Source organism: Gigantopelta aegis, chromosome 11 (assembly GCF_016097555.1).
Source record: "Gigantopelta aegis isolate Gae_Host chromosome 11, Gae_host_genome, whole genome shotgun sequence".
Classification (NCBI taxonomy): Eukaryota; Metazoa; Mollusca; class Gastropoda; order Neomphalida; family Peltospiridae; genus Gigantopelta; species Gigantopelta aegis.
This window is the reverse complement of record NC_054709.1, coordinates 24,298,284-24,311,227: the sequence shown is the minus strand read 5'-3', so window position 1 is coordinate 24,311,227 and position 12,944 is coordinate 24,298,284. Positions and strand designations below refer to the sequence as shown.

At 38.2% G+C, this 12,944-nt stretch overlaps 1 protein-coding gene across 1 annotated transcript; it reads right to left on the bottom strand.

Moving 5' to 3' along the window:
* Window positions 1-1,788: 1,788 nt before the first annotated feature.
* LOC121384990 lies at window positions 1,789-11,224 on the bottom strand. Its single transcript, XM_041515502.1, has 4 exons — window positions 11,114-11,224; window positions 5,401-5,609; window positions 3,852-3,935; window positions 1,789-1,965 (listed from the first exon to the last, which is right to left on the bottom strand). Exons 1-4 carry the CDS (start codon window positions 11,196-11,198, stop codon window positions 1,807-1,809), a joined length of 537 nt encoding a protein of 178 aa, XP_041371436.1. The 5' UTR covers window positions 11,199-11,224; the 3' UTR covers window positions 1,789-1,806.
* Window positions 11,225-12,944: the final 1,720 nt, after the last annotated feature.

The following is a 12,944-nucleotide window of genomic DNA, read 5'->3' as shown; positions in this document are numbered from 1 at the left end:
AAATCAAATCCCATTTCTCCTACATACAGCGTCAAAACTTCTGTACCGGCCAGTTCTTCCTACGTGACGGTCGGTGATCAATCGTTGGGCGTCTCACACACCGCAGTGTTGAGCTCGTCCAGTTCGGTGGCCGACGTACTTCCCTTGGGGCTGGTCGCGTCGACATAACAGGTTGCGACTATGACGGCGTCGCAGAAGGGACCGTTACTGGCGGTTGTACCGCCACTTAGATCCCCCCCGTGCCGCTCCTGGCGCACAACAAACACCTCTTCCTCCAATCACAGATACTTGTCGGTGAGATCGCGTCTATCAAACCAAGGTGCACGGAAGCCCGTGACCCGGTGTGCGTGACGCGATACTCACACACACTTTCCAAAACTGGCGAGCAGTATCAATGACACAGGCCGGGGCTAACTGGAAGAGTACTAACCACGTCTACTCTCATTTACCGCGAACCTCTGTTTAGCGTCAGTTTGCCGGAAGCCGATTTCTTAAAGCAGGGAAAAATCAGTTATTTCATTTATACCTGCATTCATGTCATTTGGTTTAGTACAACAGATATGGAGATTGGTCAGCGTCCATTCCATTTCATCTACAGTTTTTGTAGTCGAGTATGACCCGAGTACAAGATACATGATGACCTTAATTTAGTAGGTTCTAAATCATAAATAAATATTTTGTTTTATACCTTTATCGTGACACAAAAGTTTATTTGTATATAATTACAAACTTCCCGAATTTATACGATACTGTATTCTGATTGGCTGACGTAACTAAAAAACCAAATGCTTATCCTTCCATAAAGGTTCAAGTTTACGTCATCACGGAAGACCTCAGCGATTGAAACTATCTTTTCCTGGAGTGGGTTAGAAGTCAATGACCCAGTTCGGTCCATTATACCCACTAAGTCGAAAAATTCGCTGACCTGTTTTGGGATTAAAACCGGGGTGGGAACCCTGTACCGAGCCTTATGTATATAAAAAAAAATTACAATATATTTTTTTAGTGTTTTTATTGCTGTTTTTAAAACGACACCCAAAACCTCCAATAGATGTATACATGTATGATTCTTATTTACAGAATGGCTGACGGTAAGAAAGTTATTTGATTGATCCTGCATTTTAAGTACAATGGTACTAATTATAAAGTTTTTGTACACAAATTGAGAACCATCATTAATTCACAAAGTCACAAATGTAGTATAAAATCGCTTCGCTACGCTACGCGATTTTATACCATTTGTGACTTTTATACATTGATAAATTCCTAAAAAATGAGAAACAATTCTTATATACTGTACTAAAACGAATGATATAAATCGTATGTTATGGAAAATATAGTCTGAACATTTCGAGTCCAGTCAGGACCTATAGTTTTGGTCAGTTAACGAAAATATAGAAATGTATCTATAATCCGTCCCATCATTCTATAAATATTTTAGGGGATTTTGGTAAATAATTTCAATTTGGTTTGACGTAAGAAGGAAAGTAAAAGTGTTTTGGAAATAACAAAACAATACTATTTTTGTGTCCAATGTACAAATCAATCGGCCCAGAAATAAATAACTTGTGGTAAATTCCATAGCAAGAAAACAGGCGTTCCCTGTGAGACGGACTATAGTCACCATATTTGCCTAGTGTACATAGAGACTGCAGGAAAAACAAAAATGTATAATAACTGTGTCATATCAAATGTGTTGTGTTGATAAGAAATTATTGTAATGGACACATACTTATTCGAGTAATTTTATATATAACAATATTCGGAACAAAAGAAATACAGATATTATTTCACTGAAATGTTTATTCACTCACTTTCTGGAACCACAACGTCATCATCTCCATAATCGATATTGAGCTCAACCGGAGTGACGTCATGGGTGTTAGCATCATTTTCGGAATCACGTTTTTCTTGACTGGAAGGCTCCAGGAAGACTTCATTTCCTCCAAGGAGAAGACTCCCCTCCTAATATATGTATATTAAAAATTAAAGAAGAAAGAAAGGGAAAAAAAAACTGTAAAAAAAACTAAAACAAAACCTTATTCATATATAGCGATTAATAAATGAATGCCAATCGACCGTTCACTGATACCAAAACACTTGAATATTTTTATGCTAATAAAATTAAAGATGTAATAGGTTACACGGAAAGCTGTTTCTATTCTGATTTCTGTTTTTTTCGGAATTTGTTAAAAGTTTTTTGTTTTTCTTTTCTTTTCTGAAAATCGTACCTTTCGACATAGACAGCCGCGGTCGAAATCTAAACGAAGGAAGGAACGAACGAAAAGAAAGAAAGAAATGTTTTATTTAACGACACACTCAACACATTTTATTTACGGATGTTTGGCGTCGGACATATGGTTCAGGGCCCCGTTCCACGAAACGATCTTAGCCCTAAGATTACCTTGAGCACATAGCTACCCTATGAACTTACGGTAATCTTAGGGCTAAGATCGCTTTGTGGAACGGTGCCCAGGACCACACAGATATTGGGAGAGGAAAACCGCTGTCGCCTCCTCGTAAGCTACCCTTTTCGATTAGCAGCAAGAGATCTTTTATATGCACCATCCCACAGACAGGATTGTACATACCACGCCCTTTAACTTTGTTCACCAGTTGTGGAGCACTGGCTGGAGCAAGAAATAGCCCAAATGGGCCCACCGACGGGAATGGATACCACACTATTAATCGCGCATTAAGCGAAATCTGTAGGACAAAACAGTTGCTTGTACTTGTACACCACAAGCGTCGTGTTGTAAACGTGGTGAAAGAAACAAAGAAAGAAGGAAATGTTTTATTTAACGACGCACTCAACACATTTTATTTACGGTTATATGGCGTCAGACATATGGTTAAGGACCACACAGATTTTGGGAGGAAACCCGCTGTCGCCACTTCATGGGCTAATCTTTCCGATTAGCAGCAAGGGATCTTTTATATGCACCATCCCACATAGGCTACTCTTTTACAGCAGCAAGGGATCTTTTATTTGCGCTTCCCACAGGCAGGATAGCACAAACCATGGCCTTTGTTGAACCAGTTATGGATCACTGGTCGGTGCAAGTGGTTTACACCTACCCATTGAGCCTTGCGGAGCACTCACTCAGGGTTTGGAGTCGGTATCTGGATTAAAATTCCCATGCCTGTACTGGGATCCGAACCAAGTACCTACCAGCCTGTAGACCGATGGCCTAACCACGACGCCACCGGTGGTGAAAGAAAGAAAGAAATGTTTTATTTAACGACGCACTCAACACATTTTATTTACGGTTATATGGCGTCAGACATATGGTTAAGGACCACACAGATAGAGATAGGAAACCCGCTGTCGTCACTTCATGGACTACTCTTTTCGATTAGCAGCAAGGGATCTTTTATATGCACCATCCCACAGACATGATAACACATACCACGGCATTTGATATACCAGTCGTGGTGCACTGGCTGGAGCGATGCAGACGAATCGTTGTAATGCGTTTTGTGTTGATTAAAATTTGTATTGTTTACCGATATAACTATAGAACACATTCATTAATTAATCATCGGCTATTGGATGTGCAACATTTGGTAATTCTGACACGTAGTCATCAAAGAAAACCCGCTGCATTTTTCCATTAGTAGCAAGGGATCTTTTATATGCACTTTCCCACAGGCAGTAAAGAACATACCACGACGTTTGACCAGTTGTGGTGCGGTGGTTGGAACGAGAAAAAGCCAATCAATTGAATGGATCCACCGAGGGGGTTCGATCCGGCGCAAGCACCTCAGGCGAGCACTCAAACGACTTTGTGTTGATCTTGTGTTGATTAATTCAAACATTATTTTACGATATATAATTAGAGATAACTTACCAAGTCGAAGTTGTTGGGGTCTGATTCTCGTTTTCTGACTACAACAGAAGCACCCAGACGTCTGTCAATATACACCGCCGCGTCCTGGTGAAACAAGATGTATTAACAGATCATTCACAGAGAATAGCAAATCAGCATCCTTCAAATAACATGATGATGATGATGATGATGATGATGGTCAAATGAACATGACCATCATCATGACCACCATCATCATCATCATCATCATCATTAATATCATCATCAAAGCAATGAATATAATGAATATAATAAGAATAATAATAATAATAATAATGATAATAATAATAGTAAATTTAATAATAACAAAAACCGTAACAGTAATAATAATAATAATAATAATAATAACAACACTAATAATAATAAGAACAACAACAACAACAAGTTTACTCTAGTATTTACAGAATACCCAAGTCACTACTCGACAATACCGTTTATCTTGCATGTATTTATCATTTTATGGAAGATTTTTAAATGATACTGTTGTAAAACAAGAGGCAGCGTTCAGTCATAGTACGTATCGCTGATGACGTAAATTAGTGTTCCACCATGAAAACTTTTCTTACGCATAATTAACCGCCTAGGGTCAGGGGCGTAACTAGACTTTTGAAATGTGTACTCAAGAAAATAGCGAAACCACTAAAAATCGTGCCATTCAGTCACCAGTAATTCCAATCTGTAAAAGTTATTTTCTTACAAACGCTTGTATTGGTCAAATTCGCATGACGTCATTACGACTGTCATATCTTCATGAAATCCAAGCTTTGAATGGCGTTGGGCATTCCCCTAAAGTGGAGCGTTAATACGTAACGTTGAGAATTTAACACAATTGTTGAGAAAAAAAGTGTACTCAAATAGCTAAATTGCGTATAAGCAGAAACATTTTGTACTCAAATGAGTACATTGCGTACACGCAGTTACGCCCCTGAGAGTGAAGCACTGTTTATGACGTCCTTAGGGAACGATTTCTTTTCTTTCTCCACTTCTCTCTGTCCATATGGGTAATAATTCAATTTATTATCCACATGGTTCAACATAACCCAATCTAATTAAAATTAGCTCCAGTAGATCTAATTTTAATCAGATTGAACATAATCGAGTTAATAATAATCATACGAAGCACATGCATGTGTAATAACAAGTGTAATGACGTAATTTTGGGAAGCGACGTCATAACATGTCAGACAGTGCATTTGAAATATGACATCATTTCATCGTCTCCTTCTAGTTGTGGCTGAAACATTTTGAGTTGGGTCTTGTTATTGATAAAGAAAACAACAATAATAATATGGATAATAAAGAAATTATTACACTCGCGTGTGAGTCGTACTGATTTTACGAAACTAGTGTCAGGATTCACATATTACATACAAAAATCCTAACACTCGTTTCGTAAAATCAGTATGACACACAAGCTCGTATAATAATCTCTATATACATTATGCATTGTGAACATGAAAATCAATAGCCTTTGTTACTTGCCAACTTGAAACGTCTAACTGATATTACACATTGACGTATCACTGTGTACCTGTATGGAAGAAACGTCATGTTTCACGGTTCCGTGTGACGTCAGTGACGAGGTGTCAATGATAGGAACTTTGCGCAACTGCAGGTGCACTTCCTGTTCCCGATCTTTCAAGCGCATGTGTAAAGCAAGCGGCATCTGTTCATCTGGTGACCGTTTATGAAGATCGTGATGGAAAACGCCATCTTCTATTCGCTCGATGGTAACACTTCCTGCAATGAAAAAGAACTTGTATACCAATCAAAATAATTTAAGGGTTAGACGATGTTTTCAGTATTCTTTTTTTAATGTGCATTAATTCCAATCCACTGTCACTGCCACTGTCGATAGTTCTAATGGCGAAAACAAGCTTACACGCAAACTAGGGCCGACGTGAAGGGTCTGATGAGTGTGCATTAGTTGTTTTTTCACAAATCACTTCATTTGCACGCTTTGCACGTGCTTTTCCCTATAATTGGAGCTTGCGTTCATCTATGGTACACATTTAGGAGATCACCTGTTTCCATTGTTTTCTTCCAGAGGTGATATCGTCTAATTGACGGTGGATTGACGGATGACCACCGAGCCGCGTAGCGGCGATTCCGCCTATCCACCGTCAATTAGACGATATCACCTCGAGGAGAAAAAAGAATGGAAACTGGTGATCTTCATTGTAAAATACCTTTTAACTTCTTTTATTTTAATATATGTTTTATTTTATTGTCTGTAAATTATATAAGTTTTATTTTTCATGTAATATAAATAGAGAACTATTTTCATTCACGAAATTCTCCGAGGTTACTCTTCCACATTTTGTAAAACGTATCTGTAACTGAATGACGTTTTAATCGATAGGATCGTTCCAGCCAGTGCACCACGGCTGGTATATCAAAGGCCGTGATATGTACTACCCTGTCCGTGGGATGGTGTATATAAAAGATCCCTTGCTGCTAATCGAAAAGAGTAACCAATGAAGTGACGACAGCGGGTTTCCTTTCTATATCTGTGTAGTCCTTAATCATATGTCTGACGCCATATAACCGTAAATACAATGTCTTGAGTGCGTCGTTAAATAAAACTTGTCTTTCTTTCTTTTAATCGATAGGAAGAGTCCATCATGGGGGAAACGAGAATGGAAGTGAATGTTCAAAACTAGTTATATGAAAAATACTATTGTGGATTTGAACCACTTTTTATTTATATAGACGCAAAAACAATAACAATATAATGTTTTAAAATGAAAGCAATACCAATAAACCACTTTTAAGTGGAAGAACATAACATTTCAAATACCCTGCAATATGGAACGGTCTGAAATGTAAACTTGTAAAAGTGTTTTTCGATCAAACAGATTTGGATATATTCGTTTTTATTTATTGTGCTACTTTGCTAATTCATATTGTTGTGTGATAGTGGTTGTGAATTTCAACAGCCTGCCATGTTAAAAGTAGGTGTCATTTGAGTAATTTTGTTGATAATGGGAGCTGTTTGTTGTAATATTCGTGTTTTGTAAGTTCGTTTGAAAACTTTGAGGGGTCACTTGTCGCGTTTTAAATTTGGGGTTTACACAATGACTTTTCACTGCTAGGTGCACTTAACGGATTAATATTTTCATCAGTTGTTGTAGAATTTTTGAATAGTTGCGTTTTTTGTTTGTCAGTTGAATCATGGTTGTACGTGGCAATGCTCATTTCTTTTCCTTTTCTTTTTTATTATCCCCAAACCATTAGACAGTGCCAGTGTTGGGGAGCCCTGATACACCGCCTTATAATTTATCTCAAAGTTAATATACATGCATGTGTAAACAAACATACATACATACATACATACATACGCATGCACGCACGCACGTACACACTCACATTACATTCTGGCAATGCTCATTTCAGTTCCTCCGTATCAATGTCGTTTATGTTGGCAAAGCGTGAGTTATTGGTGTCGTCTGCTGTCAGTGACTGTACATTCTCGATCAGCTGATATCGCTCAACAGGACGATTGTTAGTTGAAATTCTGCTTGAAGAGGCTGATGCAGCAAACGTTGTAATATTGTCTGGAGAGTATTCTTCAGGGTCATTTTCTGGTCCGAATATTTCTTCCAATTCACCCAAATTAAACGACCCGGCGTCTTCTATGTGTACGTCATCCATATTTACAAACAGTGAAACTTCACCGCGTATGAATACACATAAACAACGTGTAGGTACATTGACTTTCGGATGTGGTATATCGTATAATATGAACCACTTGTAATCAGCCAATCAAAATGTTTGATTTCTTACAGGTATTTTACAATCCAAATTCGACGGTATAGTATGAGGTCAAGTGACTACTGAAGATCGGGGAAGAGCTCTTGCTTGGCAGTACATAAAGTACTATTACTCTGAGACTTGGTGTCCGTCAGAGCGTCGCTGGTCGACTTTGGCAACGGTACCAAGCACATAATTCATCCACGTTCGGGAAGACCCCGAAACACGACAAATAGAGAGGACTGCTACGTCACCAATATGGCTCTACGTCAACGCACAATCACTGCACGGCGATCACGTGACAATCTGCAGATTACGACTGGAACTCTAGTGTCTGATCAAACCATACGCAATCGTCTGAGAGGCAATAATTTGCGCTGCTGTCGCCAGGTTGTTCGACCACCACTCCTACCACGCCAAAGAAAGGCCAGACGTGACTGGTGCACCTTTCATCTGCGGTAGCAACGTGTTCAGTGTGGTCGAGTGCTATTCACAGATGAATCCAGGTTCAGTCTCCAGTTCAACAACTGTCAGGTTCGCGTCTACAGACGTCCAGAAGAGCGCTTCGCTAACGTCAACGTCAGATAACGTCACCGGTTCGGTGGAGGCAGCATCATGGTGTGGGGCGGCATCTCTAACCATAACATGACCCCTCTCTACGTGGTGAATGGCAATCTGGCTCAAATACGCTATCTGGACGAGATTATCCGGTCGTTGGTTCTCTCAGGCCTGCAGCAGGCGAGTTCGGGATCACCACGCCCATCACGCCAACGTGAAAAATCTGGGTCAACGTCTTGTGACAGAGTGGCAGACCATTCCCCAAGACTTCTTCAGACGTCTGGCCAACAGCATGAGACAACGATGTGTCCAATGTCTTCGCGCCAGGGATGGATTCACGCGCTATTTAACAAACATGCTAATGTATAAGCTTCATGTTTGATCCCAATCTAATTAAAATTAGCTCCACTATTACATGTGGATCTAACAGCAGCCCTTTGGAGCTCATGTTCAGTTGACCTTTCATTCGACCAATCAAAACCTTACTTGCAAAATCATGCCAGTGATTTGAAAATAATTTGAAAACATTCGGGATTATGCCGAGAGTATACGAAATGATTCGGGTGAATTACGAAGTATGCCGGAAACTAATTTTTATATAAAATTCGTTTCAAGACGGAAAAAAACCGTGATGGTATAGCCATAAAATCTGTTTATACTAGTATACAATCTAGAGTTTATTACTGCATTCCGCCCCCCCCCCCCCCTCTTTTTTCGATGTTGAAACAGACTAACAATTTCGCCTATTGTATAACTATCCTCGACCGATATTTTTAGAATTTGTATGCTCCCGAATAACATTATAAAAGGCGAAGTGTAATTGGTCCATATTCAAATTGGTATTTATAGATGAAATGTCACCTGGACATGGGACTCCATGCAATGCTGTTAGATCTACTGGTGAGATCAGTAGAGCTAATTTTAATCCGATTGGTTTGACCCCCTTCAACTTTGATAGCATGTCACGTGAATCATTTGTATACAGTGACGTTTATTTATGGTTTTCTGTAAATATGGTACAATAAGTAAATATTTTGATGTAATTTACATCATCAATCTAATTCACTCTGAAACTGATATGGTTATTACTGCTTGACCCTTAAATTCTTTTGATTAGTATATTTATGCCAAAGACCACAGGCCATAACAAACAGTTGGATTTTAGACCAAGTTTTTTATATGTGAGGATAAGGACAGGTCGCACGCAAGACCGCCCTCCGTGGTGTAGTGGTTAACCCATCGGACTTAAAGCTGGTAGGTACTGGGTTCGCATCCCGTATTTTGTTTATACTACAGCAGTTTCTGATAATTGGAATCAGATATCCTGCTGGTTTTAATAACACGAAATATATTTTCGTATTTTCACGGACGTATGTCTAAGAAGTAACGGTTATAAAGACGAGCTCCAGTCTACTTTTAAAGGGTATTTCCCCGCTTCAGCGTAACAAACTATTGTTTCACTCTATTGCACCTTTATCCAAATATGTGACAGGTTTGTACGTTAACCTGGGCGAGACGTAGACCAATGGTAAAGCGCTCGCACCATGACTGGTATATCAAAGGCCGTGATATGTACTACCCTGTATGTGGGATGATGCATATAAAAGAACCCTTGCTGCTAATCGAAAAGAGTAGCACATGAAGTGGCGACAGCGGGTTTCCTCTCTCTCTATATATATGGTCCTTAACCATATGTTTGACGATATATAACCGTAAATAAAATGTGTTGAGTGCGTCGTTAAATAAAACATTTCTTTCTTTCTTTGTAGATTAACCATACTAATGCCCGGCGCAGACGAGCGTTTTTTAACGCATGCGTCTGCGTTAAAAAACGCAGACGGATGCGTCTCGTGTGCGCCTACCTGCGATGCGTTCCTGCGATCCACTGACGATTTCTTTTATTAATTAATTTATTTATACTTTACTCTAGGAAAAATAACAAAGATTAAATGTAATTTATTAATACATTTTAAAACATAATAATCTTTATTTAAAACATTATGTACAATATACTATTACGATATAAATCTTTCTTATTTCACAATTGTTTGTTTTAATTATTATTATTAGGCATAGTACAATGAATGCAATAATTTATATTTTTTAATTTCATCTATTTAGAAATGTCATTAATTGCACATGCCTAGTCTATGTTTCTAAGATGAGCAGTTGGAAATTATTTGTGTTGAAACATTTACATGTTAGTCATTTTTAATGGTCAGGTCTGTTTTCACAGTTCTATTCATCACTGAAACCAATAATTGTTAATTTCGTTATATACAGATATATAGACAGATGATTGGTCAATATAAAAATGTGAACGCAACGCAGACGCAAGTAGGCGCACATGTGCGTTTTTAGACGGATGCGGCAGGACACGGATGAGCTTGTGCGTCTAAAATCAATCATGTTTGATATTTGAAAAATCGACGCAGCGCTAAAAAAAACGCAACGCAGAGGGGGTCGCACACGATGCGTTTTTACTAGGTTCGTACGGATGCGTTTTTTAACGCAAGACGCATGCGTTAAAAAACGCTCGTCTGTGCCGGGCATTAGTGTCTAAATTCATAGGTTGAAACTAAGGTCTGCGACTTTAAAAAGATTAACACAGTGCAAATACGAATCTGTCTGGAACCAACCATCTGGTACATACAACAAACAAACTCTTTTTATTTCAAATCACTCACCTCAACTTTAATGGTACAATGTAATATCAATATCAATATCAATATATATATATATATATATATATATATATATATATATAGAGAGAGAGAGAGAGAGAGAGAGAGAGAGAGAGAGAGAGAGAGAGAGAGAGAGAGAGAGAGAGAGAGAGAGAGAGAGAGAGAGAGATGGGAATTGTAGACCCTCTAAAGATGTTTTTTTAGTTCACATAAATAAAATCTACATAAATAAAATAAAGTAATATTTACTTTTCTTTCCTTCAACGATTTGTGCGTCAAGCAATGATGTTCCCAAACCAGAGCACACAGCTAGAAGTAACAGAAACATTTCCATTTTGCTTCAAGATTAACGAGCCCCGCTATTCATTACCTTATATATACATAAATATATATACATGTATAGTGACATATACACACTCATATTTTTTTCACGTACGTTTGATGACGTTTACCAATAACAGCACAAGACCTGCCCATCCATCTACGCATGATTCCATGTTCTATTACGTAGGACCAATCAACATGGTTGTGTTATTTGTCGTAAAGACGATTGGCGGAAAGTAAAAAGACGTAATTGTGATGCACTAACATCTGTGTAAAGTATGATAAAATCGAATAAACATGTGTTAGGCCAAACAAAATAATAGTTGTGGTTTCGATTACCCGACCGTCCCTAGAAAAACCGTGCGATCCTAACGTTTTTAAAGAAAAGAAATATATATATATATATATAAATATAGATATCTCTCTCTCTCTCTCTCTCTCTCTCTCTCTCTCTCTCTCTCTCTCTCTCTCTCTATATATATATATATATATATATATATATATATATATACATATATACATACACGTACATACATAGATACATATATATATACACATGTATATATATATACACATGTATATATATATATATATATATATATATATATATATATATACATACACGTACATACATAGATACATATATATATACACATATATATATATATATATATATATATATATATATATATATATATATATATATATATATATATAGTAGTCGTTTTCGAGTTGAAAGACGCTATATTATAGAGTGCTCAACCGTGTGGGAGCTAGATATGAGTGCATCTTTGAAGAAGCGAAACGCCCATATAAGGAAGCCTTACTCATGAGCGGATATAACTATAACCTCAAATACACCCCAACAGCAGAAAACAACAGACGCAGAAACAACCGCAATAGGAACATCACCTGGTACAACCCACCATATAGCTCCAACATGAAAACCAACGTAGGTCACCAGTTCCTCAGATTACTCGATGAGTGCTTTCCCAAAAGCAACCCTCTCCACAAAATTATAAATCGAAACACCGTTAAAATTAGCTATAGCTGCATGCCTAATGTTGGGAAAATAATTTCAGCGCATAACAAAGCTCTACTTCAACAACACAGAGACAAAGACGCCGTTCCCTCCAGAGAATGCAACTGTAGACGAAGAGCTGAATGTCCACTTGAGGGTAAATGCTTGCAGAAAGGAGTAATATACCAAGCTACCGTTAATGCACGCGATGACAACAAGCAAGAAACATACGTTGGTTTGACCGAGAACACATTTAAGACGAGATATACCGCGCACACGAGCAGTTTTCAAAACGCAACACAGAAGAACGCAACAGCGCTAAGTCAGTACATTTCGATTCACCCCATACACCATTAAGTGGAAAATTTTATCCAAAGCAAAGCCATACTCTCCAGCGAGCAAAAGATGTAACCTCTGCCTGAAGGAAAAACTGTCCATAATGTATAAACCTGAAACCAGCACACTAAACTCCAAGAATGAACTCGTATCAGCATGTCGACACAGACGCAAATACCTTCTGTGCGCATACCACACATCACCTATAGACCTGCATAGTGACGTAACCTCGACGTCACAGTGTCCATTACGTCATCAGCTTTCCGTTGACGGTGTAATTAAATCTACATCTGATGAGTGAGAGCAATTCAACTCTCTCACGAAACAAGCCTGTCATGTAGAGATAAACATACACTTTTAACGATGTATATATATATATATATATATATATATATATAT

Coding starts and splice junctions, on each gene's coding strand:
- LOC121384990 (XM_041515502.1), bottom strand. CDS start 11,198: ATGGAAATGTTTCTGTTACTTCTAGCTGTGTGCTCTGGTTTGGGAACA. Junction 5,610..11,113: donor AATCGTTGAAGGAAAGAAAA/GTAAATATTACT, acceptor TTTTCATTGCAG/GAAGTGTTACCATCGAGCGA. Junction 1,966..3,851: donor ACCCCAACAACTTCGACTTG/GTAAGTTATCTC, acceptor TACATATATTAG/GAGGGGAGTCTTCTCCTTGG.